At 41.3% G+C, this 27,946-nt stretch overlaps 1 protein-coding gene across 1 annotated transcript in view; it reads left to right on the forward strand.

The window, feature by feature from the left end:
• LOC106560972 (protein kinase C-binding protein NELL2-like) overlaps positions 1 to 27,946 on the forward strand; it is a 108,509-nt gene that overhangs the window by 28,700 nt on the left and 51,863 nt on the right. Inside the window, exons 11-15 of the mRNA XM_014124461.2 lie at positions 1,096 to 1,201; positions 1,537 to 1,665; positions 11,102 to 11,227; positions 26,538 to 26,660; positions 26,939 to 27,034. Of these exons, the coding sequence (XP_013979936.1) occupies positions 1,096 to 1,201; positions 1,537 to 1,665; positions 11,102 to 11,227; positions 26,538 to 26,660; positions 26,939 to 27,034 (580 nt within the window). The remainder of the gene's footprint in view (positions 1 to 1,095; positions 1,202 to 1,536; positions 1,666 to 11,101; positions 11,228 to 26,537; positions 26,661 to 26,938; positions 27,035 to 27,946) is intronic.

Here is a 27,946-nt window from a genome sequence, read left to right on the forward strand (position 1 = left end):
GATAGTGTGAGACATCCTGGTCCTACAGTCTCAAGCAGGATGGCCGTCTGGGTAAGCAAGCCTAAGTATCTTAAATTGAGTGATAATTGTTTTTCTTTTTTTTTCTTACCACGCTAAATTATCTAACATCATTGGCACATCCTTTTGCTTTTATATAAACATAACAATGACCTAATACAAGTAATATATCTTATTTCAACATATTCTTACAGACATTTTACTTAATAAGATGATTAAGGTAAAATAACGTGATTGAGGTAAAATATCTTTAAAAATATCTGGGGGAAAAATGAATTACTTGTCTTAATTTTGCTTATGTTGACCTAAAAAAGTCTTATCTGCCAATGACGTTAGATAATTTAGCAAAAAAAAATTACTTTAAGTGAATTATCACTCAATTTAAGATATTTAGTCTTGATTAGATTTTTTGCAGTGTGCTGCTGGTTTTGGGAGTGTTTGTGTTGTTTGGGGGGGGGGGGGCGTGACTAACATAGAGACATAACTATTTGATTTATCTTTATAGTGGCTGACCTCGCCTTGTGTGGAACGTAGCTAGTCATAGATGTGTTCTGAGTTGATTGTTTGTTTGATTGGTTTTCTCTGGCTGAGTGTTTCTCGGTTGTGTGTTAATGATGTTAATGATCATGAATCAGCCTCAGTCAGGTAGACAGAGTGGCGAGGAGTCAGGGCATTAAAGATGGCTGTTAAAGAGATGGTGGGAGAGGGAGCTCCCTAATTACATTTACTCTGTCTAATCACACAATCGGGGACAATTGCACTGGTTTCATATCCTTCTCTCGGTTCAATTTGTTATCATAAACCTCAATAGATAAGAGAATCAACATGCAGAGTCTTACTACAGCGCAGCAGCGCCAAACACTAACCTGAAATATGTATACATTACTGCTATTGACTATCATTATGTCATTTTAGTTGGGAAGTTGTGCACTGTAGAGAGGGAAGCACACCATGGATGCCTAATTGCCTCTGATTAAATTTGTGCCTTGTCAAATCTGTGGGAAACCAGCAGCTGAGCTAATCTAACCCTAATGAGGTTGTGTCTCATATTGTTTCTCATTGTTTTCCTGTTACTAGGAGACGGCTATGCATCGGGTCGTCATGACTACCCCTTGTCCTGAGCTCAACTGTCCAGAGTCCGAGCAAGTCAACCTCACCGACAGGTGCTGCAAAGTCTGCAGAGGTATGGGAAAATACACACTCCTGCCTATAAAGGCATTTCACTGTACATTAAAACGTGAAACTCCATATCAGTGGGTTCCAACCAGAGATACTAGGACCCCTGGGGGTACTTGGCTTATCAACGGGGGGTACTTGATAAGCCTCATGAGACCATAGGTAATATTCAGTTGGTGGTACAGTAACCGAATAAGGTTGGGAACCACTGCTCTACAAAACAGACTACAAACCTAAAAAGAATCAGCAAATCATTACAGGAATCATTGCAACAACTAAAAAACACCTGGACTCAGTCTGAGAGGAGTGACCTGTGTGTAACCTCTGACCTCTGTGCCCTAGGTCATGACTTCTGTGCAGAGGGCCACGGTTGTGTGGAGCACTCTGACTGTATCAACTTGGAGGCTGGGTCCCGCTGCAGCTGCAAGGATGGCTTCCGCCCGCTCCGAGATGACAACGCATACTGCGAAGGTACACAAAAGATTATAGTAGAATAATACTAGAATTGATAAAACACCTTCTATTGAACCGTTTCTCTCCAAGAGTGGAAGAATATCTTTTCATTTTGTGAACTTAGGTTGAACTGCAAGGTTTTTGTGACAGCATCATTTTTGGGTTGCAAAAATTGAAAGAAGAAAATCTTCCAACACATGAAGAGATGACATACTGTTGGACAGACTGTCTGCTGTAATTTGTGTAGAGGTTTTAGTCATAGGTACAGATTATGCGTTCACGTGCTATTCGGAACTTGGACACTCTCAAATTTCCGACTTGCTAAGTGATTGTAGTTATATACAGTATGTGCCGCGTTCAACCAGTTAGCAAGTCGGAAAGTGTCCGATCCAGGGACTTACTGACACTCAAATCATTGTGTGCTTTTGTCTGCTTTTGGTCAGTCTCTACTGTGTATTGATATGAAAATACAGAACGCTCCCTAGCTGTGTTTGTCTCACTGCCAAGAACGCATGATGAGCAGAGACCCTCATAAGTACTGCTATTCATCATGTAGGCGGTAATATTCATTGCTGATTGCATGCCACACTGATGTTTCAGGCCATGGTGTTAACTCTAGTAAAACAAATGGGGCCAATTGCAACCATCGATGGCTACTATATTATTCCCAGCTGATCTCTCGTTAAACCATCAATACGCGCTAAATTCACCCGCACAGCTGATCTTAATTGCAACCATTATTGATTACCACTCCCTAAAAGCTGACGTCGGCGTTAACGTAAGTCTTGCGCGCTACCAAAGTCTTTCAAGATATTTTCACCCTCTTACTTTTCGAGAAGACTAAGGGCGGTTGATCTATTTGACAATCATCCTGTACAAATGAAATAAAGTATTTCCTCATTAGCTGTGGCAATGTACCGACACATTGTATGAATGGAAAACTAATGCTGGTGTAGCTCATATTATTATATTTGTTTTCAGTTCATGTCATCCGTTAAATACAACTGTCTTATCAAGATCAAATATCCCTGGACTATTTGAAATGTGTAACTAAATCAAGTCGATTTGAGTTTTATTATCTGTATTTTTTTTTGATCAAATGAAAAATGCAGGCTAATAGTTATTTCAAATGAATATATATCATATTATTTTGCCATTTAAGGTGAAACGTTTGAATGAATATAGACCTATTACCTCTATATTCTTACACTCAAATGAGATTTTGTTTACATTCGTCAGCCTTACGGTTTCCGGTGCTCCTGATAGGTCGATATTTCACTGGGGGCGGGAGTAGAGAACAGACGCCGCTGTCTGGTATCATAATCACTTGACACGGTAACAACGAGAGATTAAATGATCTGCGGGGTTTTTTCTCTTGGGTTTTTGGTTGCAAGCAAGTCTGCTTTAACACGATATTGCATGTAATCTCCCTGTTATTTGCGTTTGAAGAAATCCAGCTGTAATGCGTAGCACATCTCTGCGTTCCGCCTGCTGGTTGCAATACACCCAATCCGTTTGATCATTTCATGATTGTTTTCTTATATAACAGATGCTGATGTGTTTTATACTCTATGGCGATTTGGCCCTCCACTTTTGAAGATTGGAAAATGTGTTCATACTTCAAGGACATCTAATCACATGGACTGCCTACTAAAATACATGCAAATAAACATTTTATAAACAAACTGTGAATATAGATGTCTTCGCCGGTCCTTCCCTTCCTCAGTGGAAATTCCCACATACGTCTTTGCTTCTTACTTTACGGAATCTTCCTGGGATGATCAGAGAAGTGGCTTCTCCATCTGCAGTGCTGTAAAATCTACAGTGTTTACCCAACTCATAGTAACACATGTGGGCTTCCGGGAGCTAAATCTATGGATGACGTTGATGACAAGCGCAAATAAGCCATCAAATCTCGACTCCATATCCCGTTCATCCTCGTTGCTTCACTCCGTGCCTGTATGCATACATGCCCTACTTTTACCAAGCTGATGAATTCCCTCCAACTTCTCTCTTCTGTCACCTTCACCAACATCAGTGCGATGTCTTTGATTACATGTTCATTGGCTCTGATAACCAGGAGGGGAAAGGCACGTGTTAAGAAGATAACAGCCATTCCTGACCTCCTCTCGGTCTGTTTTAACATGCTAAATATGATCAGTTGGTCAGGTAATTATAATGTCTCAGGGGATTTGCATAATTGAAGATGCTATCAGCCCCCTGTCTCCAATTAATGGAGTATAAAGGTCTCTGGGCTGCAGGTTAAGCTCCTGCCGCATGGCACCACCTCCAACTCAACTCACCACCTCAACCTCAACTCACCACCTCCACCTCAACTCACCACCTCCACCTCAACTCACCACCTCCACCTCAACTCACTACCTCCACCTCAACTCACCACCTCCACCTCAACTCACCACCTCCACCTCAACTCTCCACCTCCAGCTCAACTCACCACCTCCACCTCAACTCACCACCTCCACCTCAACTCACCACCTAAACTCACCACCTCCACCTCCCTCCGCTGCGTACTGGCTGCACCGCTTCTTAAGCCAGCAGAGACTGGTGCTTTAGCCCACTTTAAGTTGGAGGGAAGAAGTTTGGTAAATACTTGTAAATCTAGGAGGAAGACGTGTCGACGTTCCTGTACACCCAGGGTAAACGTGAAGGTCGAAGTTGTGTGCCTATTTCAATATAGGTTTTGGCTCTATTTCACTTACATGTAGTTGCATCCAGTATCCCCTGAGAGAAGATGCTGAAACACCCAACAGCAGTATTGTGATATGTTTGGAAATGGATAAGATCTGTAGTTGTTTCAATGCCAACCATTTCATTCAACACAGTGGTGGTTAGAACCAGACTCATCTCGAGAGTGACCCAGTTCCCTGTATGAAATTGGATGGGGGTGTGAAGACGGTTACTTCTGAAACTGCAGAGGGACAAAATTGACTCAATTTTCTGATGTTGTTCTCACAAAAGCAATTGATTTTTTTGAGGGGCTTCTGGAAATCATTTACACTATGAGTATTGTGCCCTGCAAAAAGAATCGGAACCGCCAACATAGTTGTTTTGAGGATCACACAAGTGTCTGAGAGAATGTTGGTGTTCCTATAATAGTCGGGACAAAGGTAGCTACACCATTTTGCTGTTGAGGGTTGGTATGCGTCAGTATAGAGATGGAATAGCTGTTTGTCAGCCTCAGTATCAGACCACAGAACACATGAGATGGATTCCAATAGACAGGCTCATGTGCTACACACAATATACATAATGTACACAATATACATAATGTACATAAAGTACGCCGTGTACACGTACAATTTCCTTCAGCCATCAGGTTGGCATCGGATCGGTCTGGTATCTCAGGAAAAGACGTACACTGGCTCTTTAAAACAGTCCTAGGTCACTGATGTGCTGAACATAGCCTATGAGATCACTCCTGTGTAAATGTTTCATAGAAGCAGTGGTAGCAGAGCCTCAAGGGGAGACTCTCCTCTCCCAGCCTCTCTCTGCTCATAGAGTGCTGTTCTCTCAGACAGAAAAGCACAGGGCCCCATTCCCTCAGAAGGCAGTCATGTAGAAGGCGTATTTTCCAACACAGATCCATGGGTAGTGCATTAAACATCTCTATTAGAGTGAAAGCCAAGCTGCTGTGGCCAAGTGACAGACTGTGATTGGCTCTAGATTGAGTCATCTGTAAAGCGCCCAAGGTTGAAGCTAATATTAGTATTCTAATACCACAGGAGAAAAGGCACGGAGCAGCTCGCATTGTTTCTCAAATAATTGTTTTCATATTATTTTCTGCCGTATCTGAAAATGAGTATAGTGTCTCTTTTCTTCAAAAGACCTCCATTATTCAGATGATTCACTCACACAGGCTTATTTACACAATTTTGTCCGAGATCAAAAGGACATCATTCTAAATGCTTCTCCGTTTTGACTATTGCTATTTGCACATTGGTGGCATTCAAATGCAAACCAAATCACAAGTGGTCCAACTAGTGTATGTTTTGCATGCATGTCATTGCATTCGCATAGCGGCATGGAGCAGTAGTCGGGTCTTGCAGGTGTTGCACACATGGGCACATTTTTAGGCTAGGGTCTGAAAAGAATGTAGCCTTTTTATAAACTAATTCCATGCAATTCTACGTCATTTTACTTGACTGGAGACTTCGGCAGAATCTTTTTTTAATATCGCACAAATGATCGAAATGACAGGCGACTTTGACACTGACAAACTGAGCTTCTGAGGTCAATAAAAAACGATCTTGTCTTGAATCCATCAATAGCCTAGACCTAGGTGTGTGGAGACACATATATCATACAATATGAGGAGGAAATTATAGTCCTAAAAAAGCTTTCCAGTTTCACTGACTCACCCAATGATGTGCAGCTCCCTCACCGTTGATGGCCGATGCGCTCATGCCAAAAGCCTATCTCTTGTTTTACTATCTAAAACAATGCTGTTCACTCAATAGACCAATTTGGAGGTTGATACAATATTTTGGTAGCCTACAGACAGATTAGAGTCTTCTCTTTTCAGCAGGAGCCATTTGCTTTCCAACCGATGTTTTCCCACGATAGTATTTGAAATATTGCTAAAGGCTTGTTCACTGATAGATTTGCTGTACGCTATGCTTTGTGATTGGGCTACACACAGTCCACAGCTAGGCAATTTTTTTTTGTTAAGCTATTGGTCATCTGGGGTTAAATTATAGGCCTAGTAGTATTCTGAATTATTTCATTTATTTCTGAACAGACAATAGTACTGCAATTCTATAACTTCGGCAAATACATTTCAATTCATCTGGGATGCTGCAGCACCTCCAGCATCCTTCCCGCAGCTCTGATTCTATAAGGAAATAAATGATGAAGCGCAACGCTGGAGAGATGAGAGTTGCAGGCTCATGTCTATCAGAGCAGAGAGAGGGAGAGAGATCATAGACAGTGAATCTCATTCTAGTTCTGTGAGATACAGGCGCGCTTCTCTCTCACCACGGCAACGGCCACACGTTGGTCTCTAGGCTACAATGTTGCGGAAACCATAAACCTGGGCTGGCCCAACCCGAATCAATTCTTAAAATACCAGGCGTGGGCTGAAAAGCTACGTTTTCACATTAGACAGGAGAATTACAGAGGAGGCAACTCAAATTAACTATGATTGCTTTAGTTATAATGTTTACACTGCAAACAGGGACAATTAATTTTCATGCCACGAGAGGTACCGGATCCTGGCAAATAGGTTCCGGAACAAAACAGACCAAAACTGAGAAGTGCCGGATTAAATTAAGCACTGGTTGTATCCCATCCAGTGATAACTAGGTAGCCTGTGGCATTTTGCTGTTTGTTTTAATGTCACAAGATGGAGGGGCGGCTAATTGGCATTTATCAAAGAGCATCCTACTAGGTACAGGCGCCAATTAAACGTCTTTTCCACGTTGATTCAATGTAATTTCATTGAAATAACGTGGGAACAACATTGATTAAACCAGTGTATACCCAGTGGGATGGCTCATCCCACATCACAATCACTGCTGGGATGAGCCTGAGGTCTGACACACACACACACACACACACACACACACACACACACACACACACACACACACACACACACAAACTGCACCATCCCAACCCGCTGTGTGCCAGCAACACCAAACACTCTCTGTGTGTGAGCGTGCAAACACCACGAGAGCTGACAAACACCCTGCCGTGCTGAAATCCAGGCCAGTGTGGAAATAGCAACAGTACACGACAACAACAGCGCTCCTATCCCTAAAAAATCACCAGGCAGAGACACTTCCCTCTGTTTGTCAGCATTACCTAGCGCTACTAGCACCTGTTATTCATTGGTTAGACCTCTGCCCCTTCTCTGGGATGCAGAGAGAAGGATGACAGATGATGGTGGGGATTCATTGATTCATGCAAAGAGGCAAATCTCCTCAAGATTAATGTGTGTCATGAAGGAGAGTAAGCCCACTCACTCTGTCAGCCAAATGTCACCATCATTTCCTAACATCCCACTGGTCACAGATAGTTTTGATTTACATTTGGTTGAGTTGCCAAACGAATGTGAATCCAACAAAAACAATTACTATGTATTTAGGTTAAAGTGTGGGTGAAAAAAAGACGAAATTCTCTTACGTTGATGACTTTTTGCAAATCCAATCCGTTTCCCACATTGATTCACCGTCATCACATAGGATTTTTGTTGTTGAAATGACGTGGAAACAATGTTCATTCAACCAGTTTTTGCCTAGGGGGATGTTTGATAGCATAAGCAAGGAGTTTATTCCATAAAACACATTAGCATTAATCTAGCTTGTCGTGGCACACAGACACACACACACACAAATAAACACTGCATTCCTCATTGTCTGATGAGTTTGTTCATACCAGTCCATTATTCTAAACTCAGGTACTGTACTGGGATAATTCCTCTCACTTCATTTGCACTGTGATTTATCACTTGTGGTTATTGCCCTGCTAAAAAGACAATGCCTCTGCTTTTTAAACGAGGACAGAACTGTTGTTGCATCCTAATGTACTTCTTTTCAATCCATTCTGTTAATTGTCTCGCTTCCCAAAACAGTTTGAGGCTTTTTCATGTTTGTTTTGGTCTTTTTAAAAGATCACTCATTGAGGAAATAATTACCTGGTGTTTGGAAGAGATGAAGAGATGTTGAGCACCACATTATCTTGTCTCTTGCCCATTAAAACACAAGCAGCAAAGCCTATCATCTCCCTACCAATGTTTAGATAATTGTTCTGAAGAGATAGTAATGGCCTCCTAGTTGTTTTACTGAGAGGCCCGTTTGGGTAGAGTGAATATAACATGTAGTTTGGAAATAATCGGAGGCTCTGGGGATTTTAACAATAAAGAAACAAGCAGATTAAAAAATTGTTCACTCCTTCATCAATTACGGCAGCAGACTTTGCTAAATAAAGAAAATGGATTTACATTGACTCTCCCTCCGACTGTTGAGGCAATAGTATCACAATAAGTGGGGTACTGCCTAGACATACTGAGCACCTCTTTTGTTATCATAATACATAGAATCGTTAGGAACATAGTACATACAGTAAGCACGTTGTGAATTGTCTGAAAGACAGAAATGTCTACTTAAAATCTCTCCAAACAGAGTAGCCTGTCTTTATACTCCGTTCACAGTCGAGAGCTAGCTAACTGTGCTGTGGTGAATTTCATTGAGTTGCTTTACTGCTCAGTCTGTTGGGACACACAGCCGTTGTCTTTCCTCTGACTACTAGCCCTGCCGTGGTGGGGGACTGGGAACTGTGTGAGAATATCAGCAAACAATCTGGCTGCCCATTTCAGTAGCAGTAGCAGAGATTTTACATCAACTGTTTGGGTAAATGAGCCCAGGCAGCAGAGAGAGGCTGTTGGCAGCATGGGGTGGTCTGGGAGTCTTTGTGGGCCCTCCAACAGGGACGCCACTGTTATCTCCTCACTCCCAGACTTCCACACAGCAGTATGGTTCACAGATAGGAGGCCGCTCCACATTAGGAATGCACCGGGGCGTTTTATGGCTCTGGAATGACCAGGATGTGCAACAACTGGAATATGAATTCTATCTGAATTGATATGATTGAGTCTACACATTATGTCTGCCACTGTTATGTTTTAATGCAATGACAAAAAAAAAACTACTCCAGCTATTGAGTTGAAATGATACTGATTACAATTACAATTATGTTTCGTATTCTCATCTTTTCTTATTTCTTATTGTTGTTGCATTGTCGCGAAGGAACCTGCCAGTAAGCATTTGCTTGAACAGTGTATGCCATATGTATCCTGTACATACGAGTATATAAGACTGTCCTCTTAAACAAATGAACCTCTGGCTCATCTACGTATGACTGTGATTGATTCAGCCTTTGTAGAGAGGGGGGGAAAAAGGAGGGAGAAAAACAAAAGTAATTTTCTGCCCATCCATCCAGCGTGCCAATGACTTGATCCGGATCATTCCATTGAGAGCTAAAAGCCGCCGGTGACTCTGCCATTCTTTTAGGGTGGCACATCGCATGTCGCTGTAGTGACAGGCCAATCAAGGAAATGGACTGGACTAATGGAGATGGAGATTGTTCATGCTCCCTCGCTGGCCGCTTGGACAGCGAGCCCCGTCGTCCACTACGCAGACACGTTCCAACATATTGTTTCATCGAGCGTTATGCGTGTCACGGGGGGAAAGACGGATGACGTCCTACAGTTAATAGGCTCTAAATCAAAGCCGCCGCTTAGACAGCCAATCGCAAGCCAGAACAAGTGTCACCTAGGGCCCCCGCTCAAGGTTACTGCTGCTATAGCTGCCCGCTGTGGAGAAACAGTCCGTACATCTCTCTCTCTCTCTCTTCTCCCCCCCCCATCTCACTCTCCATCCCCTTCTCACAGCCAGTAACATGGTTCATTTAGTGAAGGCCAACTCATTTAGTGGGTGGCGTGTTCAATAATTGGTGGGATTCATTGTGTGTTATCTGGTATTCAGTGGATGGTTGAATAGAAGGAATGATCGAGAGCTGGGGGAAAAACAGAGAGTCAAGTAGAGTGGATTTGAATATAGCACAGCCAGAGATGGTGTATGCTGTGGTGGTTGGAAGAGGCAACCAAGGACATGTAAGCGGGTGAATGAGATGCAAATACAATGCATTTTCAGATCAAATGATGATGTTTTCAAATATGGTTGGCAAGGAAGCAGAGAGTGAGTAGCCTAAGGTGCACATGTGTTTAAATACAGAGTGAATAAATTACTTCAGGTCAAGGACCTCTATCTCAACTCCAGTTGGGTTTTCACAGTTGGTCTATTTACATTTGGCATATTGCAATCTAAAGTAGCCCAGCACCACTGCCATATTTATACAGTTGAGCTCTGTTTGCATTGCACTACGTTGCATCACAATGTGAACATCTGTTTAGCCCCGTCAGTTTCATGGAGATCCTGCGTCTCGTGTAAGATGCTTTCAACTTGGCCGTTTCTTTGTGGACACGAAGAGTTGCTGTTACTAAAGGTTAGCAGCTAATGGGATTAGGAATAAATGAATACGATATTGAATCTACTGCCTTGTGGAGTGTCATGATGCATAAATAAAAGATATATAGAGTTTTGGAAGGTTGAACCAAATGGGAATTGACTACCTGACTACCCCATTAAACACAGTACGTAGACCACATTAAGAGTAAAGGATGTTCTTCTTTGAGTACATGGAACATCTACAGTAGAACCACAGCTGCCTCCAGTGTTTCCATCTCCCTGTTATTTCCCACAGGGTCTCCACTGATGAAGATAAACTATCCACGGGCTCTCCCTGTCTCCCTCTATGGGGCGTTAAGGCTGAACTGGGGTCTGAACTAGGTCTTTATATGGAGCCCCAGTTAGAGGAGCCTAGTGTTGACCATGCGTGACCTGCTCACCCCGGTCTCCCTCTCTCCTCACTGTAGATATCGACGAGTGTGCGGAGGGGAAGCACTACTGCAGGGAGAACACCGTGTGTGTCAACACCCCCGGATCCTTCATGTGCATCTGTCACAGGGGATACATCAGGATCGATGACTACTCCTGCACAGGTGAGTTCTTTCTTCTGGCAGACTGTCTTATAGCCGCTACCAGAAACCCATACTGTACTTGTTTCATGTTTATGGCTTCACACTAAACTGTTGAAAGCTGCAAAGGGGGTGTGTGTGTGTGTGTGTGTGTGTGTGTGTGTGTGTGTGTGTGTGTGTGTGTGTGTGTGTGCGCACGCGCGTGCGCCTCATGATTGTGAGGCTTTTTGTAACACCTGCAGAACATATCATCATGTGAAAAACACTTTCAACACTGCCTAGCCACGGACGCTATCAGTGAAGGCATCTTTTGCCTCAATAGGCTACAGTAATTATGCATAGCTCATTAATTTAATGCTCATGTATAGAAATTAATGTCAGGGTTTGAGTTGCTCCTATTGGATTTGGTCTGATTACCGCAGGCAACATGAAAGTCATATGCACACAAATCAAAAAGGAATGTTTGTAATTCTGTCCACTTTTCTGCTTTATAGTGCGTTAGAATTAGATGGCATTAGCCCGGACCGGTGCATCTCAGATGAATACTGGTATGAATTAGTATTGATTTTGGGAAGCTATTGGCTGCGTTTGCTTTGTGCTGATTACAAAGCAGATTGCTGAATACATTGCGTAGTGTAATAACTGTATGATTGAGAAACGCCACAATTACACCATTCAATTCCAATGGTAGATTGAGTGAGAACTCAGCATTAATGTGCATCTGACCACGATTATACTGACACAATCTGCAATTATCTTTGTGTTGATTCCGCCTATTTTGTCGGCTTTTCTCTTCTGTTATGTCGTATATAGAGTTGATAACAATGGCATGGTTTGCGGTTACAAACGCTCCAAGTGTGGTTCATTTCTGCGGTTTACTTTTGTTCTCTGAAAGTTCTAGAAGGAGTTAAAAGTGCATGGCCTTTTGCTGTGTTAGGCCAGATTTACTGAGTTTGCATCTGCTGTTTTCAGAAGAGAATGATACTGCAGCAACAACAAAAAAGCCTACCATTTCTATATTCTATATTTCTTTCCGCAGGAAATTAATAGACACAAACCTGGAACATAGTGAGAACGAGCAAATGGCAAATAAACTACTTGAACTTTAATTTAAATAGGCCTAATCCTTTGTGACTGCACTGCAGTGCCCTTGTCATGATTTAATGAAGATCATTAGATTATCAAGCCTTGGATTCTCAATTTATCACATTGTTGACAAACCACCACTGTTTTCTTTGTCATTCTAATCATCTCTTTACAGTAAACAATATTGTTAAGGTAAAAATGTTCATTTGAATTAACTCCATGACTACTATTGTTATTGAACAGCAGGCCCATGTCTCCTTTCATTTGAAGAGATTACTCAATGGTATAGATACCAGGCTGGTCACTAGAAATAGACAGCGATTTCGGACATTTGAAAACGTCCCGAGAACATGGATGCTGTATATTGTATCCCGCTTACAAAACAAAGAAAAAAGAAAACAAAAGCCTAGCACTGGGGATAGACTCATGAGGCTTACATGCTGCCTAGGCCAGGCACGTGTGTGTGCGTCCGCATGTTGATTTTGTCCAGACACAATCAGGATGCACAGGTTGAAATATCAAATGAACTCTGAACCACCGATATTAATTTGGGGACAGGTCGAAACGCAATAAACATTCATGGCCATTTAGCTAGCTAGCTAGCTTGCTGTTGCTAACTTCTTTGTCCTGGGATATAAACATTGGGTTGTTATTTTACCTGAAATGCACAAGGTCCTCCCCTTGGAATTAATGTTTACCTTTGAGTTGTTTCTGTTTGAACCCTGTAACCACGCAGATTGAATGCGTAAAAAATAGATGTTCATTGTTGTCAAATCATTGTCGAACTTTGAAGGGAAACTACAAGATCTTTTTGATACAGTGGCAAGAAAAAGTATGTGAACCATTTGGAATTACCTGGATTTCTGCATAAATTGGGCATAAAATTTGATCTGATCTTCGTCTAAATCCCAACAGCAGACAAACACAGTCTGCTTAAACTAATAACAGACAAACAATTATACGTGTTCATGTCTTTATTGAGCCGTGTAAACATTCACATTGCAGGGTGCAAAAAGTAATAACTGGTTGACCCTCCTTTGGCAGCAATAACCTCAACCAAATGTTTTCTGTAGTTGCGGATCAGACCTGCACAACGGTCAGCAGGAATTTTTGGATGTCTAGTGTGAACCGCTCTCTTGAGGTCATGCCATAGCATCTCATTCGGGTTGAGGTCAGGACTCTGATTGGACTCCACTCCAGAAGGCATATTTTCTTCTGTTGAAGCCATTTTGTTGTTGATTTACTTCTGTGTTTTGGGTCGTTGTCCTGTTGCATCACCCAACTTCTTTTGCGCTTCAATTCGCAGACTGATATCTTTACATTCTCCTGCAAAATCTTGATAAACTTGGGAATTCATTTTTCCGTTGATGATGGCAAGCTGTCCAGGCCCTGAGGCAGCAAAGCAGCCCCAAACCACGATGCTCCCTCCACCATACTTTACAGTTGGGATGAGGATTTGATGTTGGTGTGCTGTGCCTTTTTTTTCTCCACACATAGTGTTGTCTGTTCCTTCTAAACAACTCCACTGTAGTTTCATCTGTCCACAGAATATTTTGGCAGTAGCGCTGTGGAACATCCAGGTGCTCTTTTGTGAACTTCAGACGTGCAGCAATGTTTTTTTTGGACAGCAGTAGCTTCTTCTGTGGTGTCCTCCCCTGAACACCATTCTTGTTTAGTGTTTTACGTATCGTAGACTCGTCAGATGTTAGCATGTTCCAGAGATTTCTGTAAGTCTTTAGCTGACACTCTAGGATTCTTCTTAACCTCATTGAGCATTCTGCGCTGTGCTCTTGCAGTCATCTTTGCAGTATGGCCACTCCTAGGGAGAGTAGCAACAGTGCTGAACTTTCTCCATTTATAGACAATGTGTCTTACCGTGGAGTGATGAACATCAAGGCTTTTAGAGATACTTTTGTAACCCTTTCCAGCTTTATGCAAGTCTTCTGAGATCTCTTTTGTTTGAGGCATGGTTCACATCAGGCAATGCTTCTTGTGAATAGCAAACTCAAATTTTGTGAATGTTTTTCATCAGGCAGGGCAGCTCTAACCAACATCTCCAATTTCGACTTGATTGGACTCCAGGTTAGCTGACTCCTGACTCCAATTAGCTTTTGGATAAGTCATTAGCCTAGGGGTTCACATACTTTTCCGAACCTACACTGTGAATGTTTAAATGATGTATTCAATATAGACAAGAAAAATACAATAATTTGTGTTATTAGTTTAAGCACACTGAGTTTTTCTATTGTTGTGACTTAGATGAAGATCAGATCAAATTTGATGACCAATTTATGTAGAAATTCTGGTAATTCCAAAGGGTTCACATACTGTACCTACAGTGGCAAGAAGAAGTATGGGGTGTGGTCGTCATGATTTCTGGGAGTTGCTTACAGTGTGAGTTACGAGGCTAAGTAGATCCCTGTGTGTGCCATCTCTGAAGAGGAGGCTGCACAACACATTCCTTCTCCATCTGTAATTAAAAAAGCAATTTGCACTAATGCACACTAACTCAGCACGGAGGAGAGGAGGCAGAGAGAGAAGAGATGGAAGGAGGCAGAATGCAAAGTAGAGGAGTTTCCTGCCTGGGTTGAGACATGCCAGAGAGAGGGGCTGGTCCTAATTGGCACCGTATTCCCTTTATAATTTACTACTTTTTACCAGAGTACCGTAGTACCAATGGTGCCATTTGGGATGCAGACAGAGAGAGGATTCTGGCCCACTGCAGTGCTGCTTCCCTCCCCCAGCCATCCCTCCCAGCTGAGCTTCTGGGTTTGAATGAAGCAGTAAGAGTCTAAGTCCCACCAAGACAATGCAACAACACGGCAGAGTTTTTACATTTCCTGCCTGCCATCTATCCATACCTCTGGTGAGTTTTTCCCTCGTCAATGGGAATGGGAATGAGAAGAGGATATGGTAATAGGGGGTTTGAGGGTGTCTGTATTTCAGAAATGTTTCAGAAGGAATAATCAGGAGAATTCTCACTCATCTTTTGTTCTCTGATTTATTCAGTGAAGAAGACACACCTTGCCTACTCAGTCTTTTTCCACGTGTTTTCCTTAGACACACCCGGAATTTATATTCCACTCACAGTTATATTTCTATGTATCTATGAGCCGGATGAAAATGTTATTGTCTAAGTAATGTCTCCTCTTCTGCAACCCATTTGTTTCACCGATTTAAAATGATGATTAATACCGTAGCCCAGTGGATATATTTTTGTTACTATGTATTACACATAGATTCTTATTAAAATGCCTTGATGTCAAAATTCAGTTGTGCATTTCCCTATAAAAGCCAATTTTATGATTAAACTGAGGCGTATTCAGGGGGACTGATGTAATGACTTTCTGCCTGCTACAGTAAAGTTATTGCCGTAATCTCTCTGAGTTATTGGACTATCAGTGTACATTCACAATCATTGCCTCAGCGCATGATATAGAATCGTTCATATAGAGCTACTCTCCACCTCTTATTCCAAATATTAAAAAGATGAATTATGGTTAAATTGGACTTCATTCAAAACGTGTCCAAGGACCCATATGTGTCTAAATCAAATCAAGCCGACATTTGATAACGTTAGAGAACATACACAAGGCACTCCGTCCTACAATAGATTCATGTTTAGATCCAGGGGAGGCTATCTCCCCCATTCCTGTTGTTCAGTGATATCTTTGAGATAGGGGTTGAGCTCTAAGCTAGCCAGAGGGTTCTGTTTGTTATTAATGGCAATCAAACATCTGTTTCTGTTTGAACAGGGTCCATAGGTAATGGGCTATTCCCCAAGTGGCTTAGAAAATAGATATTGCACCAGCGCAACAAAACACTAAACTAACCATATCATATCTCCTATGTCCATTAGAATAACTAATTTAGATGAAATATGAGGATCTTTCTTATTCTCCATGGATTTTCAAGCAATTAATAGATTGCAAACTCAGCATAAATAATGTACAGGTAGCCTAATGATACCCTTATTTCTCCATAAGTGCATGTATCTTTACTAGTGTAGCTATACTAGTCCGCACATTGAGAAAGAAAAGATTACAGTTACACATACAGGTATAGTGAGTAAGAAAGACTACACTTATTTAATTTAGTTACGCTACAATTTTAACAGTAATTCTGGAATAACATTTTACAACAGTGGGATAAATCAGGGTAACACAGAGTGTTTCTTGGTAGTCTTAAACAAATCTACTTTGAAACAAAAGTATACACCTCACATACATGGTTATGGGCTTAAAAAGAAGACACCTGTAGCATGTCAGATATAGAGTTGAAATGTTGAGCTTGAATCCAAATAGTACACTGACATAGAAACACTGTATTTTCGGGGTACAAAATAAATACATGTTTATTAATTATGAAATTATGAAAAAGATTAACATTCCACCCATGATGCCACTAGAGGGCGATTTGACCATTTGACTGCAGGAAAGGCTAAACTGCCTACAAGGCTTAACCCAGAGAGATGTTCTACAGTAACAGCATAAGGTTCTGGGTTCACATGTCCCTGGGTCTTTGGAGCCAGTGGGTTGAAGTGGACATGAAATGTACATAATACAAAGAGGTCACTAGTTCAATTCCCAGCCGGCGACAGACTCACTCCGCAGCCACGCTGACTTCATGTTCTTCTCCAAATGAAATATGTATTACCAAAGCCTCAACACAACCCCTTTCCTCCATGTCCAATAGAACCATGAAAGAAAGGAGCATCCAACGTTCCCCTGCTCTTTGACTAGCATTTTACCCTTGATGTTGAAGGTCAAGATAGCCTTCCTCTCTTCCTCCCTCCCCAAAGTGCCTGGAGCGTGCTCCTCGCTCCTAGAGATTAGTGGCTTATCCATGAAAGGTGGCAGATTGGCTGTGTGCTGCGGCCTTTGAATGTTATTAGAGTGCTGCTGTCCTGAGTTGTGTGTGGAGGGGTGCGTATGTGCCCCTACTCTAATCCTATGATAACCAGACCAGCTCTGGCCTCAAAGCTAGAAGAAAGGGAGGGAGGGAATGAGAAAAGGAGGGCGGAGGGGGGATGGAGGAAGGTCGGAGGTGGGGATCGGTGGGCAGTGAAGATTAGAGAGGATGACATCCACTGTGTGAAGTCAAAGGGCCTGGCAGAGGATTATGGGAAAATAGTGTGCCTTGGCCCCTGTCTCTCTTCCCCGTCCTTTCACGCTTTGTTCACAATCTATTCCATCTCAGAAAGTGAATCTAATGATGAATTTGATACTCTCTCAAATATGGAAAACAAACGAACACTGTTTCACACAGCCTTCACATTTAGACATATTATGTTATGATGTGCCTGTCAAGGCCCCAGAATATCTACATTTTGCATAAAGATCAATGAGTCGCTCTCAGAGTTGTCCATGGGTTTGTAAGTATCTCCATGCAGTGACTGTATTAACTGTTACAGTGACTGTTTTACCACGGCCTGATGCAGTTTTAGAGAAGGTGTGTAAATCAGTTTGTTGGACAAAGGCTGAGTAGGCTCCGGGCTGGGCTGAGGCTGAGGCTCTAGTCAGCCAGTCAGCCAGCCAGCCAGCCAGTGTGCTGTAGCAGCAGGAGATGGAGAAGAGGACAGCAGCACGCTACCAAGGGATCCCTGGTGACAGCCTGTAAATAATTGATTGTTTATCTGTCTGCAGCATGAGCAGCACAAGTCAGGAAGAAAAACCTTACACAGACACACACACACACACACACACACACACACACACACACACACACACACACACACACACACACACACACACACACACACACACACACACACACACACACACACACCTTGTCTGCCAATCCCTCCGTCCTGACAATTCAGAGTGATGGCACGCTGCTCTACTGGGCCCGGCAGGCATAGACAGATGTGACCTTGGGCAAATCTCCTCTCTCTTTTTTACTCCCCTCTTATATTACAGTTTTATATGCTGCCTGTCTCGGTGGGGACTCAGACCAGGGATGCATCCCAAATGGCACCCTACTCCCTTTATAGTACACTCCTTTTGACCAGGGTAAAGGTGCAAATAGTGTGCTATTTGGCGAATAGGGTGTCATTTGGGAGCCAGCACAGACAGGTTTTAATTCAGGACATCAGCAGGTGTGATACAGTGCAGCAGCAGGACCAGTCTTCCTCCATGTCCTTCACTCTGTCATATATACATCATATGCTCAAAGGAGGAGCTCATCACCATGTCACTTTCAATTTGTTTGAGCCCGATACTGTTGAGGAGATGTAATGGATGGGATGATGACAATGAAATGGATGGCGCTCAGGTCTCTCCCGTGGCACGCATTCTGATTCACATCCCATCCATCCTTCTCATATACAAGACGTTCAAGTTTGAGGGTCCTGCATTTGTTGGGTTAGTTGTATAGTACAATTGTAGAAGTCTGTCATATATGGAAACATTTAGATGAAAGGTTAGGACACAACAGTTCACCTGGCACAAGACTGAATTCAAACATTACACTTGATTTTATGTGCATTTTACATTTGCTGTATTTTTCACTGCGTTTGTTGAAAGAAAAATATGAAAATACTCTGGATACATTCAGTAATACAATAAGACTATTCCTGGGAAATGTGGGGTAGGTGCAACATATTTATAATGAGGGATACCTGGAGAAAATTGGACCTTTTGAAATTAAAATGGATGGCCATCCCTTCAGTAAAATACATTTTTACCAGACCCTCCCTAAATGCTTGAAAGAAAACAAGTGACCCTCCCCTATACCTAAAATAATAATTAAAACATAGTGGATGGCAGAGAACGTGCCTACCGTTTACCCTAATTCCTAGCACAGACCAGAGCCTTAGATATACGGTTTTAAAAACTGCTCTTCATTTTGTAAGCATTACATGGCAAAGTAAAAAGAAGGTTGTGGATTCGCAGACCACCCTGTCCATGGTAAGGGTGAAAATATCTCCATTATCTATCATCTTATTTGCAGTCTGAGAAAAAAATAGCCTTTTATGAACGCATTTCATCAAATTCTACGTAATTATCATAACCGGAGACAAGTAGAATCTTTTTTAATACCACAAAAGCACGTTTTAATTTCTATACAGGCTATTGTAGTCTTAAACAAATCTACCTTGAAACAAAAGTATATACCTCACACATGGTTATGGGGAGAAAAGACACCTGTACCATGCCAGATATAGAGTCGAAATGTATAATATTTTGAGTTTGCATCCCAATATTACAATTTATATACATCACAGAAGACTGAAATATAACAAAACTGTTTGACAATGAAACACCGGATTCTCAGCATAAAACAAGAAATAATGTTTATTAATTATGAAATTATGAAAAATATGAATAACAATCCACCCGTGAGGCCACTAGAGGGCGATTTGGTCATTTGACTGCAGGAAAGGGTTCTAAACTACTAAACTACAAGAGGATAAGTTTGGAACAGTGCTGAAGTAGAGTGCAACAGAATCAACTGAAGTATTTGATCATCAATGAATTTGAGAAAAAGCCCTACTTTTTTTTTTACTTAGCAGCCAGATATCGGGTAGGCCTACACTGAGTGTGCAATACATTAGGAACACCTTCCTAATATTGAGTTACACACCCTTTGGCCCTCATAACAGACTAAATGTGTCAGGGCATGGACTCTACAAGGTGTCAAGTGTTCCACATAGATGCTGGCCCATGTTGACTTCAATGCTTCCCACAGTTGTATCAAGTTTGCTGGATGTCTGTTGGGTGGTGGATCATTCTTGATACACACGGGAAACTGTTGAGGGTGAAAAACCCAGCAGCGTTGCAGTTCTTGACACACATTCCTTCTTAGGCTACCTGGCTTGCTCCTGACTGATTTAGAGTTAAGTATGTTGTTTAATAGCCTTTGAAAATGTTGAACGTCAGTTGATAGTGACAGAATCACACATTACTTCCCAAGCAAAGTACATTTTTTGTCTCCTCAGCTGTAGAAGGTTGTAGCGCAGTCTCTGAATGGCATAGAGACTAACAAAAGATATCCCATATGCGCCGGAGTCAAATCTTTCCTCTGCGTTATACAGGTTGTTTCTAGCATTGCAGATTAAAGCGTCGTTATAGATCGCTTCATATAATCAGGTCCATTACATTTTTTTTCGAAATTGTAAGCTAACAAGGGGTAGCCTATGCTTTTAGACATTTTCTTTCACAAAAGCCACAATACCCTCACATACCCCTTCAATTTGAGCCCTGGTTTTAACTTAACACACCAAGCCCTTCACTGACACTGAAGTATTTAAGGAGTGCACGGTGACTGAAATAATTGGCTGATAAAGTCTATGGATAGTAGACAAATTTTGTCTGTCAAACAGGTAGGCCGACCTCTTATTTCTTGAATAGGAAGAAATAGACTCCAGTACAAAGCGCTCTTGTTGTTAGTAGCCTGAAGTCAAATTTATGAATTTTGAAAGTAATTACGCCTTATCAAATTAGCCTACTTTCAGCACCTATGTGCTGTCCATCTCCATGGCTGCCACTTCATAGCAATGTAAATTATGTAAATGACTTGAATATGGCTTATTGTGAGGTCAATAACTCTGATAAATAGGCTACATCATGGGTACCGAAACATTGTTTTTATTCAAATCTATTATAGCCCTAGCAGCCTTACCGCAGGTCCTCATCTTCAGGCGCTCCCTCTCAAACTTAATATATTTATTTTGGGAGGGGGAAGAAGCCTTTTGTGCTACCTAAAGAAGCGAGTCAAAGGGTTTATTTACATCAGCAAGAGCATGATTGGGATAGCCTATCCATTGCAGTGTCATGTAGTCTAGTTTTATATACACCATCCCGGCAGCGCAAAAACTCAAAGGAATGACATTTTTGTAAAAATATAAGTTTGCCATGTGCTTCTCCGAGCGTGCTCTTCGTATTGCCCAGGTCTATAGTATAGGCTACGGATCATTTTATTGAGATCACACTAGACACACTTCATTGTTGCGCGCCCATTAGAGCATCAGGGGTGAGGGGCAGCATCAGGCACACATCAAGATATGAGCAACTCATTCTCAAACACTGAGCAATATGACATTTAATCGATTACAAATTACATTACCCTCCCCTGGACTCATTTAAAAAAAATCTATACCCTCTCCATGACTGAAATTGAAAAAGCTTGACCATCTCCATTTTCCTCTGGATAACAATTGTGTACATTTCAACCACTCCCTAAAATCAAAAAATGACAAGAGTTTGAGTGAGAGGACTAACTGGTGTGAACAGTTCCTAAGTAATTTCAATGCACTTTTATGACTTAAAGAAGAGTCTTCAACTAAGTTACGTTCCCCAGTAAGAAAACCAAAAATGTCACTCAAACAGAAGGGTGAACTAACAAAGAGTCACTGACAACAGGCAAAATGAAACAGGTGGAGTTTTAGGAAGGGTTCTAAAAGACAGTCATGGACACCCCCATGAGTGTCTTTTAGAACCCTTCCTAAAACTCCACTGAAAGTTGCATAGCAACAACAACTGGGACCTAAAAGACACCCACCATGAGCACCCATAAAATTTGCCCCTAAGAGCCAAACAAAAGAAAAACCGACACCAAACTTAGAGACAGGAAGCAAACTAAAAAGTTCAGGAAAACAAAAACCATTAGACAAAGGAATGTTTTTCTAGAAATCAACTAGGGAGCTAAAAGACCCTCCACATCTCTCAAGTCAACTGGAACACTGGGCCAGCTACTCTTAAATATTACCTGGGCCAGAACAGGGGAAACACCTTCCAACTAACAAGATGGACAAGCCAGCACAGTTGTAACATATACTGACTAATGAGGTGACACCAATCGGTGCGCCCTAAGAGCTAATGTGCAAAACGTGATAAAAGTCCAACCTCAAACCATAAAATGAAAAAAATCTAACCTTTAACAACTATAAGGTGTTTTTTTGGTTTTTTGCTCTTCTAGATGTGCCGTTGAGGAACTAGAGCACACTTGTAATTGTTTTGTTTGGAACACAGCCCTGCATCTCCGACAGACAATTACTGTTGTTGTTTACGTAAATACAAAACCGGTCCATTATAAATCGCAATCTGGGTCAGGTGGGCATCATTTGAAAGCCTGTTCTATTTCCAACATGACTAGCTAAGTTATAAAATATGTTACAGTGTTAGGCTTTGTCGTGGAAATATTCGGTCAATCGTATTTCACAAATACCGGAGCATTGTACTGGAAAATTCACAATAGCTTTCACAATGTAATTGAGGGAAACAGATCCAAATTTTGGTGCGCATAGAAAGGAGCCATGAGTGCATTCAGCTGCGTGTGCCCTGGCAAACTTTCATCACAATTGACAAACACAGGCTCATTCTGTTCCGAACAACCCAGGGTATGACGCCATGTCATGTTGTAACTGTACATCAAACATAATGATCATAAACGTTGGCACTGTATATGACAAGTTTTATGATATGGAAATGTGAAGTGCACATTTGGACTCAAATCAAACTGTATTTGTCTCATGCGCCGAATACAAGTGAAATGCTCACTTACAAGCCCTTAACCAACAATGCAGTTCATTAAATAGAGCTAAGAAAATATTTACTAAATAAAGTTAAAAATTAAATAAAAAGTAACACAATAAAATAACAATAACGATGCTATATACAAGGGGTACCGGTACCTAGTCAACGTGCGGGGGTACAGATTAGTTGAGGTAATTTGTACATGTAGATAGGGGTAAAGTCACTATGAATAGACAGCGAGCAGCAGTGTAAAATCAAAGGGGGGGTGTCATTGTAAGTAGTCCGGTGACCATTTGATCAATTGTTCAGAAAGCTTATGTCTTAGGGGTAGAAGCTGTTAAGGAGCCTTTTGGACCTAGACTTGGTGCTCCGGTACCACTTGCCGTGCGGTAGCAGAGAGAACGGTCTATGACTTGGGTGAGTCTTTGACCATTTTTTGGGCCTTCCTCTGACACCGCCTAGTATATAGATTTTATTCGACAGTGCTGTGAAAAAGTATTTGCCCCTTCCTGATTTCTTATTTTTTTGCACATTTGTCACACTTAAATGTTTCAGATCATCAAACAAATGTTAATATTACACAAAGATAACCCAAGTAAACACAAAATGCAATTTTTAAGTGATAATTTGATTTATTAGGGAAAAAAAGCTATCCGAACCTTCATGGCCCTATGTGACAAAGTAATTGCCCCCTAAACTTAATAACTGGTATTGTACATGTAGCTTCTACCCCTATATACTGTATACTTCTACCCCTATATACTGTATATATAAAGATAAAATCCAGGATTTTATTCAAATCTATTATAGCACTTTTCACACCAAAGTGCGTTCATCTCTAGGAGACAGAACGCGTCTCCTTCCTGAGTGGTATGACGGCTGCGTGGTCCCATGGTGTTTATACTTGCGTACTATTGTTTGTACAGATGAACGTGGTACCTTCAGGCATTTGCTCCCAAGGATGAACCAGACTTGTGGAGGTCTACAATTTTTTTTCTGAGGTCTTGGCTGATTTATTTTGATTTTCCCATGATGTCAAGCAAAGAGGCACTGAGTTTGAAGGTAGGCCTTGAATAATATCCACAGGTACACCTCCAATTGACTCAAATGATGGCAATTAGCCTATCAGAAGCTTCTAAAGCCATGACATCATTTTCTGGAATTTTCCAAGCTGTTTAAAGGCACAGTCAACTTAGTGTATGTAAACTTCTTTCCCACTGGAATTGTGATACAGTGAATTATAAGTGAAATAATTTGTCTGTAAACAATTGTTGGAAAAATGACTTGTGTCATGCACAAAGTAGATGTCCTAACCGACTTGCCAAAACTATAGTTTTTTAACAAGAAATTTGTGGAGTGGTAGAAAAGCGAGTTTTAATGACTCCAACCTAAGTGTATGTAAACTTCCGACTTCAACCGTATATACGGGTATGAGTGTAAAGGGCTACAAAATATATGAATACTGTACTTTATTCTCATTGTTTAGTAAGATTCCTGAGAGCTAGTCTGTGCGTGAGCATAGGATAGAGAGTTGAATGTGATATTTTAGTCCCCTGCCAGGCTTAGGATGGCCCAGAAATCCACTAACACAAGTGGAAGGAGGACAAAGTGTTACCCAGAGATAAGCAATACAATGTTATGTCCCATAGGTTTTCCTCTAGTATTATTGATAGATTTGATCAACTATTTCTGGTTCTGTAATTTCACACTGCATAGTAGACTCAATCAGGACTAGAACATTCTCTCTGCCAAAAGGAGATGGATAGTTGGATAACTAATGCCAGGTTTGCGTCCTTTGGGACCTAACTGTTTTGTGTCATTCTAGAGACTGAGTCATCTAAGTTTAGTTTTGTTCATGTAATAATGGTTCACATGAAGTATCCAGTAGTTTTTGGAAAGTCACAATGCCAAAAAGTTGAATAACCAATTGCCTTAAGTAGTATACAGTAAGCAAATACTTATCACGAAGCAGCAATTATAAAACCTCTGCAAAGCTCCACACAGAATAGATGTATTCCTGTGTGTCCGTGGTATAAAAATCGCACTGTGTGTTCATGGTCAGTTCTAGGACATGCAGCAGAAATTGCTCGTTCAACTTTGCAATGTGAGTGAGGGAAGATAGGTTTGCGTGGGTGGGAGTCAGATACAGGTTTGTCTGCCTCGGTCTCCTGCTGTTAAGATGTGATTGGTCTCTGGATAGAGGGGAAGTGTGAAGTTTTTGTTTTGGCCTCAAAGGTGCTGTTAAGGTGTGATTGGCCTCTGCAAAATGTGACCGACCACCTCGATTCAATCTTATGTAGCCACATTTGAAATTGTGTTTTTAACATTGGATAAAAGTAGAGAATCAGAGCTAGAAAATTGTATATTATACACTGCAATTGAGGAACAATGGGAAAGTAATTATGCTTTGAAAGTTGATAAATTTGTAACCCCACTTTTGAGAAAATGGCCCTTGAATGTTTTGGTACACCTCCTGGAGAGCTCTTCTTTGTCTACAGCCATTCAGCATCGTTCACACCCTCTCTTTGGATTCACAGGTGAGGCCATGTGGTAAACACACGCTATATCAAATAAAATCTAAGTTTATTTGTCGCATGCACAGGATACAGAAGGTGTAAACAGCACAGTGAAGTGGTTACTTATATATTAGCAATATCAAAAACAGAAAGTGTCCAGATAAAATATTTAATCATTATTAGATGACGCTTACCCGACACACTTGTCTATATTGATGGGTCATGTGAAGGAAATGTTATAACCACCCCTCAGCCACATCTAGCTAAGTGGATGGGTCACTATTGTCTGGACATGTACACATGCTCATGACATATAATAGATGGCCGTAATCACCCCCAGACCCACCTGGCTAATTTGATGGGTCATGTGATAATCCGGCCGAAGTGGAGTCTTTTGTTTAGACATGTAGCTGGGAAGCTAGCTAGCTAAACAATGAACCGTTATAATCCCAACTCATACTACTACCAATACAAACATGTTCATAGCTGTAGTATGAATCTGCAGGTAGCTAAAGCTAACAAACTAGATTAAATGTTAGCTAGCTAACATTGGGCTATAACTAGCCAGGCAAATAGGTTTCTGATTTGAATAATATTACCACACAGATCATACACATAATTTTAGCTAGCGAGCCAGCAAGCTAATGTTTGCTAGCTAACAGTATGCTTTAACTTGCAATAAAAATGACTTTCTGTCAAAATTAGAAACTTATATCTGACAATGTCGCTAGACTCTTACCCATATACATGGTTGAACGCTTCATGGCAGACTGGCACCATTTAATTCCGTTTTGTTTTGTTTCTAGATACATCTTGTTTGGCCAGCGTTGTGTCAAGTCACTCCAGTTCACACTGGCCGTGGCGTGTGCAGAAAGTGACTGATCTGTTGATAGAGCCTGCTAAATTCAGGGAATTACTGTTGTTGGGAAAATTAGCTAAACTTTTGTAGTTCTCGATGGCTAACGTTATATCTTTTTGTTTTGGTCTTAATGGTGCTGTTTCATTGTGATTGACCTGTAGGAGGTGAACTTTAGTTGTAGTCTTAAAGGTGCTGCTAAGGTGTGATTGGCCTCTGTAAAATAGAGGTCCAGGTAAGGTTTTGTTTTGGTTTTAAAGGTGCTGTTATGGTGTTATTGACTTGTGTAAGGTGACGTTTAGTTTGGCTCAGCTGCTGTTATGGTGTGATTGACCTGTGTAAGGTGAAGTTTTGTTTTGGTCTTAAAGGTGCTGTTCGGTCTGTTTGCTTTTCTGTTCCAGAGCATGATGAGTGTGTGAGTGGACTACACAGCTGCGACCAGAATGCCCTCTGTTTCAACAAGGTGGGAGGGCACAGTTGCTCCTGTAAGCCAGGATACACTGGTAACGGCACCGTCTGCAAAGGTAAGCTCCACTGACCAGAACCACGCACAGACAGATACAGTACAGATAGTCTCTCGTAAGACCATTACTAACATCCAAAAAGTACGTCATTATTTTATCTCTCTCAATTACATTAATCATTACTAAGAAAAATGTGTAAGAACTGTAATGATATATTAAATCACATTAGTAAATGAGCCCATCAACTGTATCCAAATACATACTACAGTCCTAATTAAAATGGTAATCTATCTAAGTTAATATTGAATAATGACTGTGTGATACCTGTGGTCCTCTAGCGATGTGTGATGGCCTGTGCCAGAATGGAGGAACCTGCATCTCCCCAAACAACTGCATCTGCCAGCAAGGCTTCACAGGCAAGAGGTGTGAGACAGGTAAGACTTCCTCTCTGCCCAGTCTGCAGTCCTCTAATTTAAACACTGCATCAAGACTACACAGAATATAAAGGAGGGAAGAGGTGAGCTGTGGAGTTCTCTAGATAGATTTGATTTGTATTTCAAGAAGGAATGACTCAAGATGAGACGTTGTTTTCAAAAAATTCTTAAGATGATACTTTCAGTTATCATCACTTTGGTGTCCGAATTTATTTAATTCTCTCAATATAACAGCCTGAGCTTGGATCCTCAGAGCCCATGATGTCATCTGCATGCTTGTTTAAAATACTTATTGTAGCAACTTGCAATTGTCTTGTGTTCTATTGGAAGGCATTTGACTGAGGCATCAAATGAGACTGATGTCCATTCTAAGTTTTGGCCCTATCTGTACTCACTGACCGTCATTACACGCTCACTGTAAAAATGACATGTGATACACTTTAAAAAGAAAAGGTTGCTGGAGTATCCTTTAGGGGTTCTTCAAATTGAAATAAGTTATTTGAATAACCCTTTAATTTAGGTCATATAAGGGACAAACCTTACCTTAAATTGAGGAGATCTTTACATTTTTCAGTCCTTTCAAATTAAAATCCAAATATTTCAGTTGGGCAGTTAGGTTCCTGCAAGAACCCCCACCAACTTAGGAGGTTCCTTAATAAACCCACCTCCTATTGGGTTCTTGGAAAAACCTTTTGGGGGCAATTTTCAGTGCCAAGTACCCTAAGGTTCTTTGAAGAACTTTGAGGACTTTAGGAGAACCCTTGTTGAACCCTTCATTTTTAGAGTGTATAACTAAAGTGTTACTGAGCTATTTCCACTATTCACCAGCTGTTGTTTTCACAAAAAGCACCAGTCTTCAGTTTCCCCAGAACCATTATCCATAAATACATGGCTCTTACTTTCCCCATTCCC

This window comes from Salmo salar, chromosome ssa10, assembly GCF_905237065.1.
Source record: "Salmo salar chromosome ssa10, Ssal_v3.1, whole genome shotgun sequence".
Taxonomy (NCBI): Eukaryota; Metazoa; Chordata; class Actinopteri; order Salmoniformes; family Salmonidae; genus Salmo; species Salmo salar.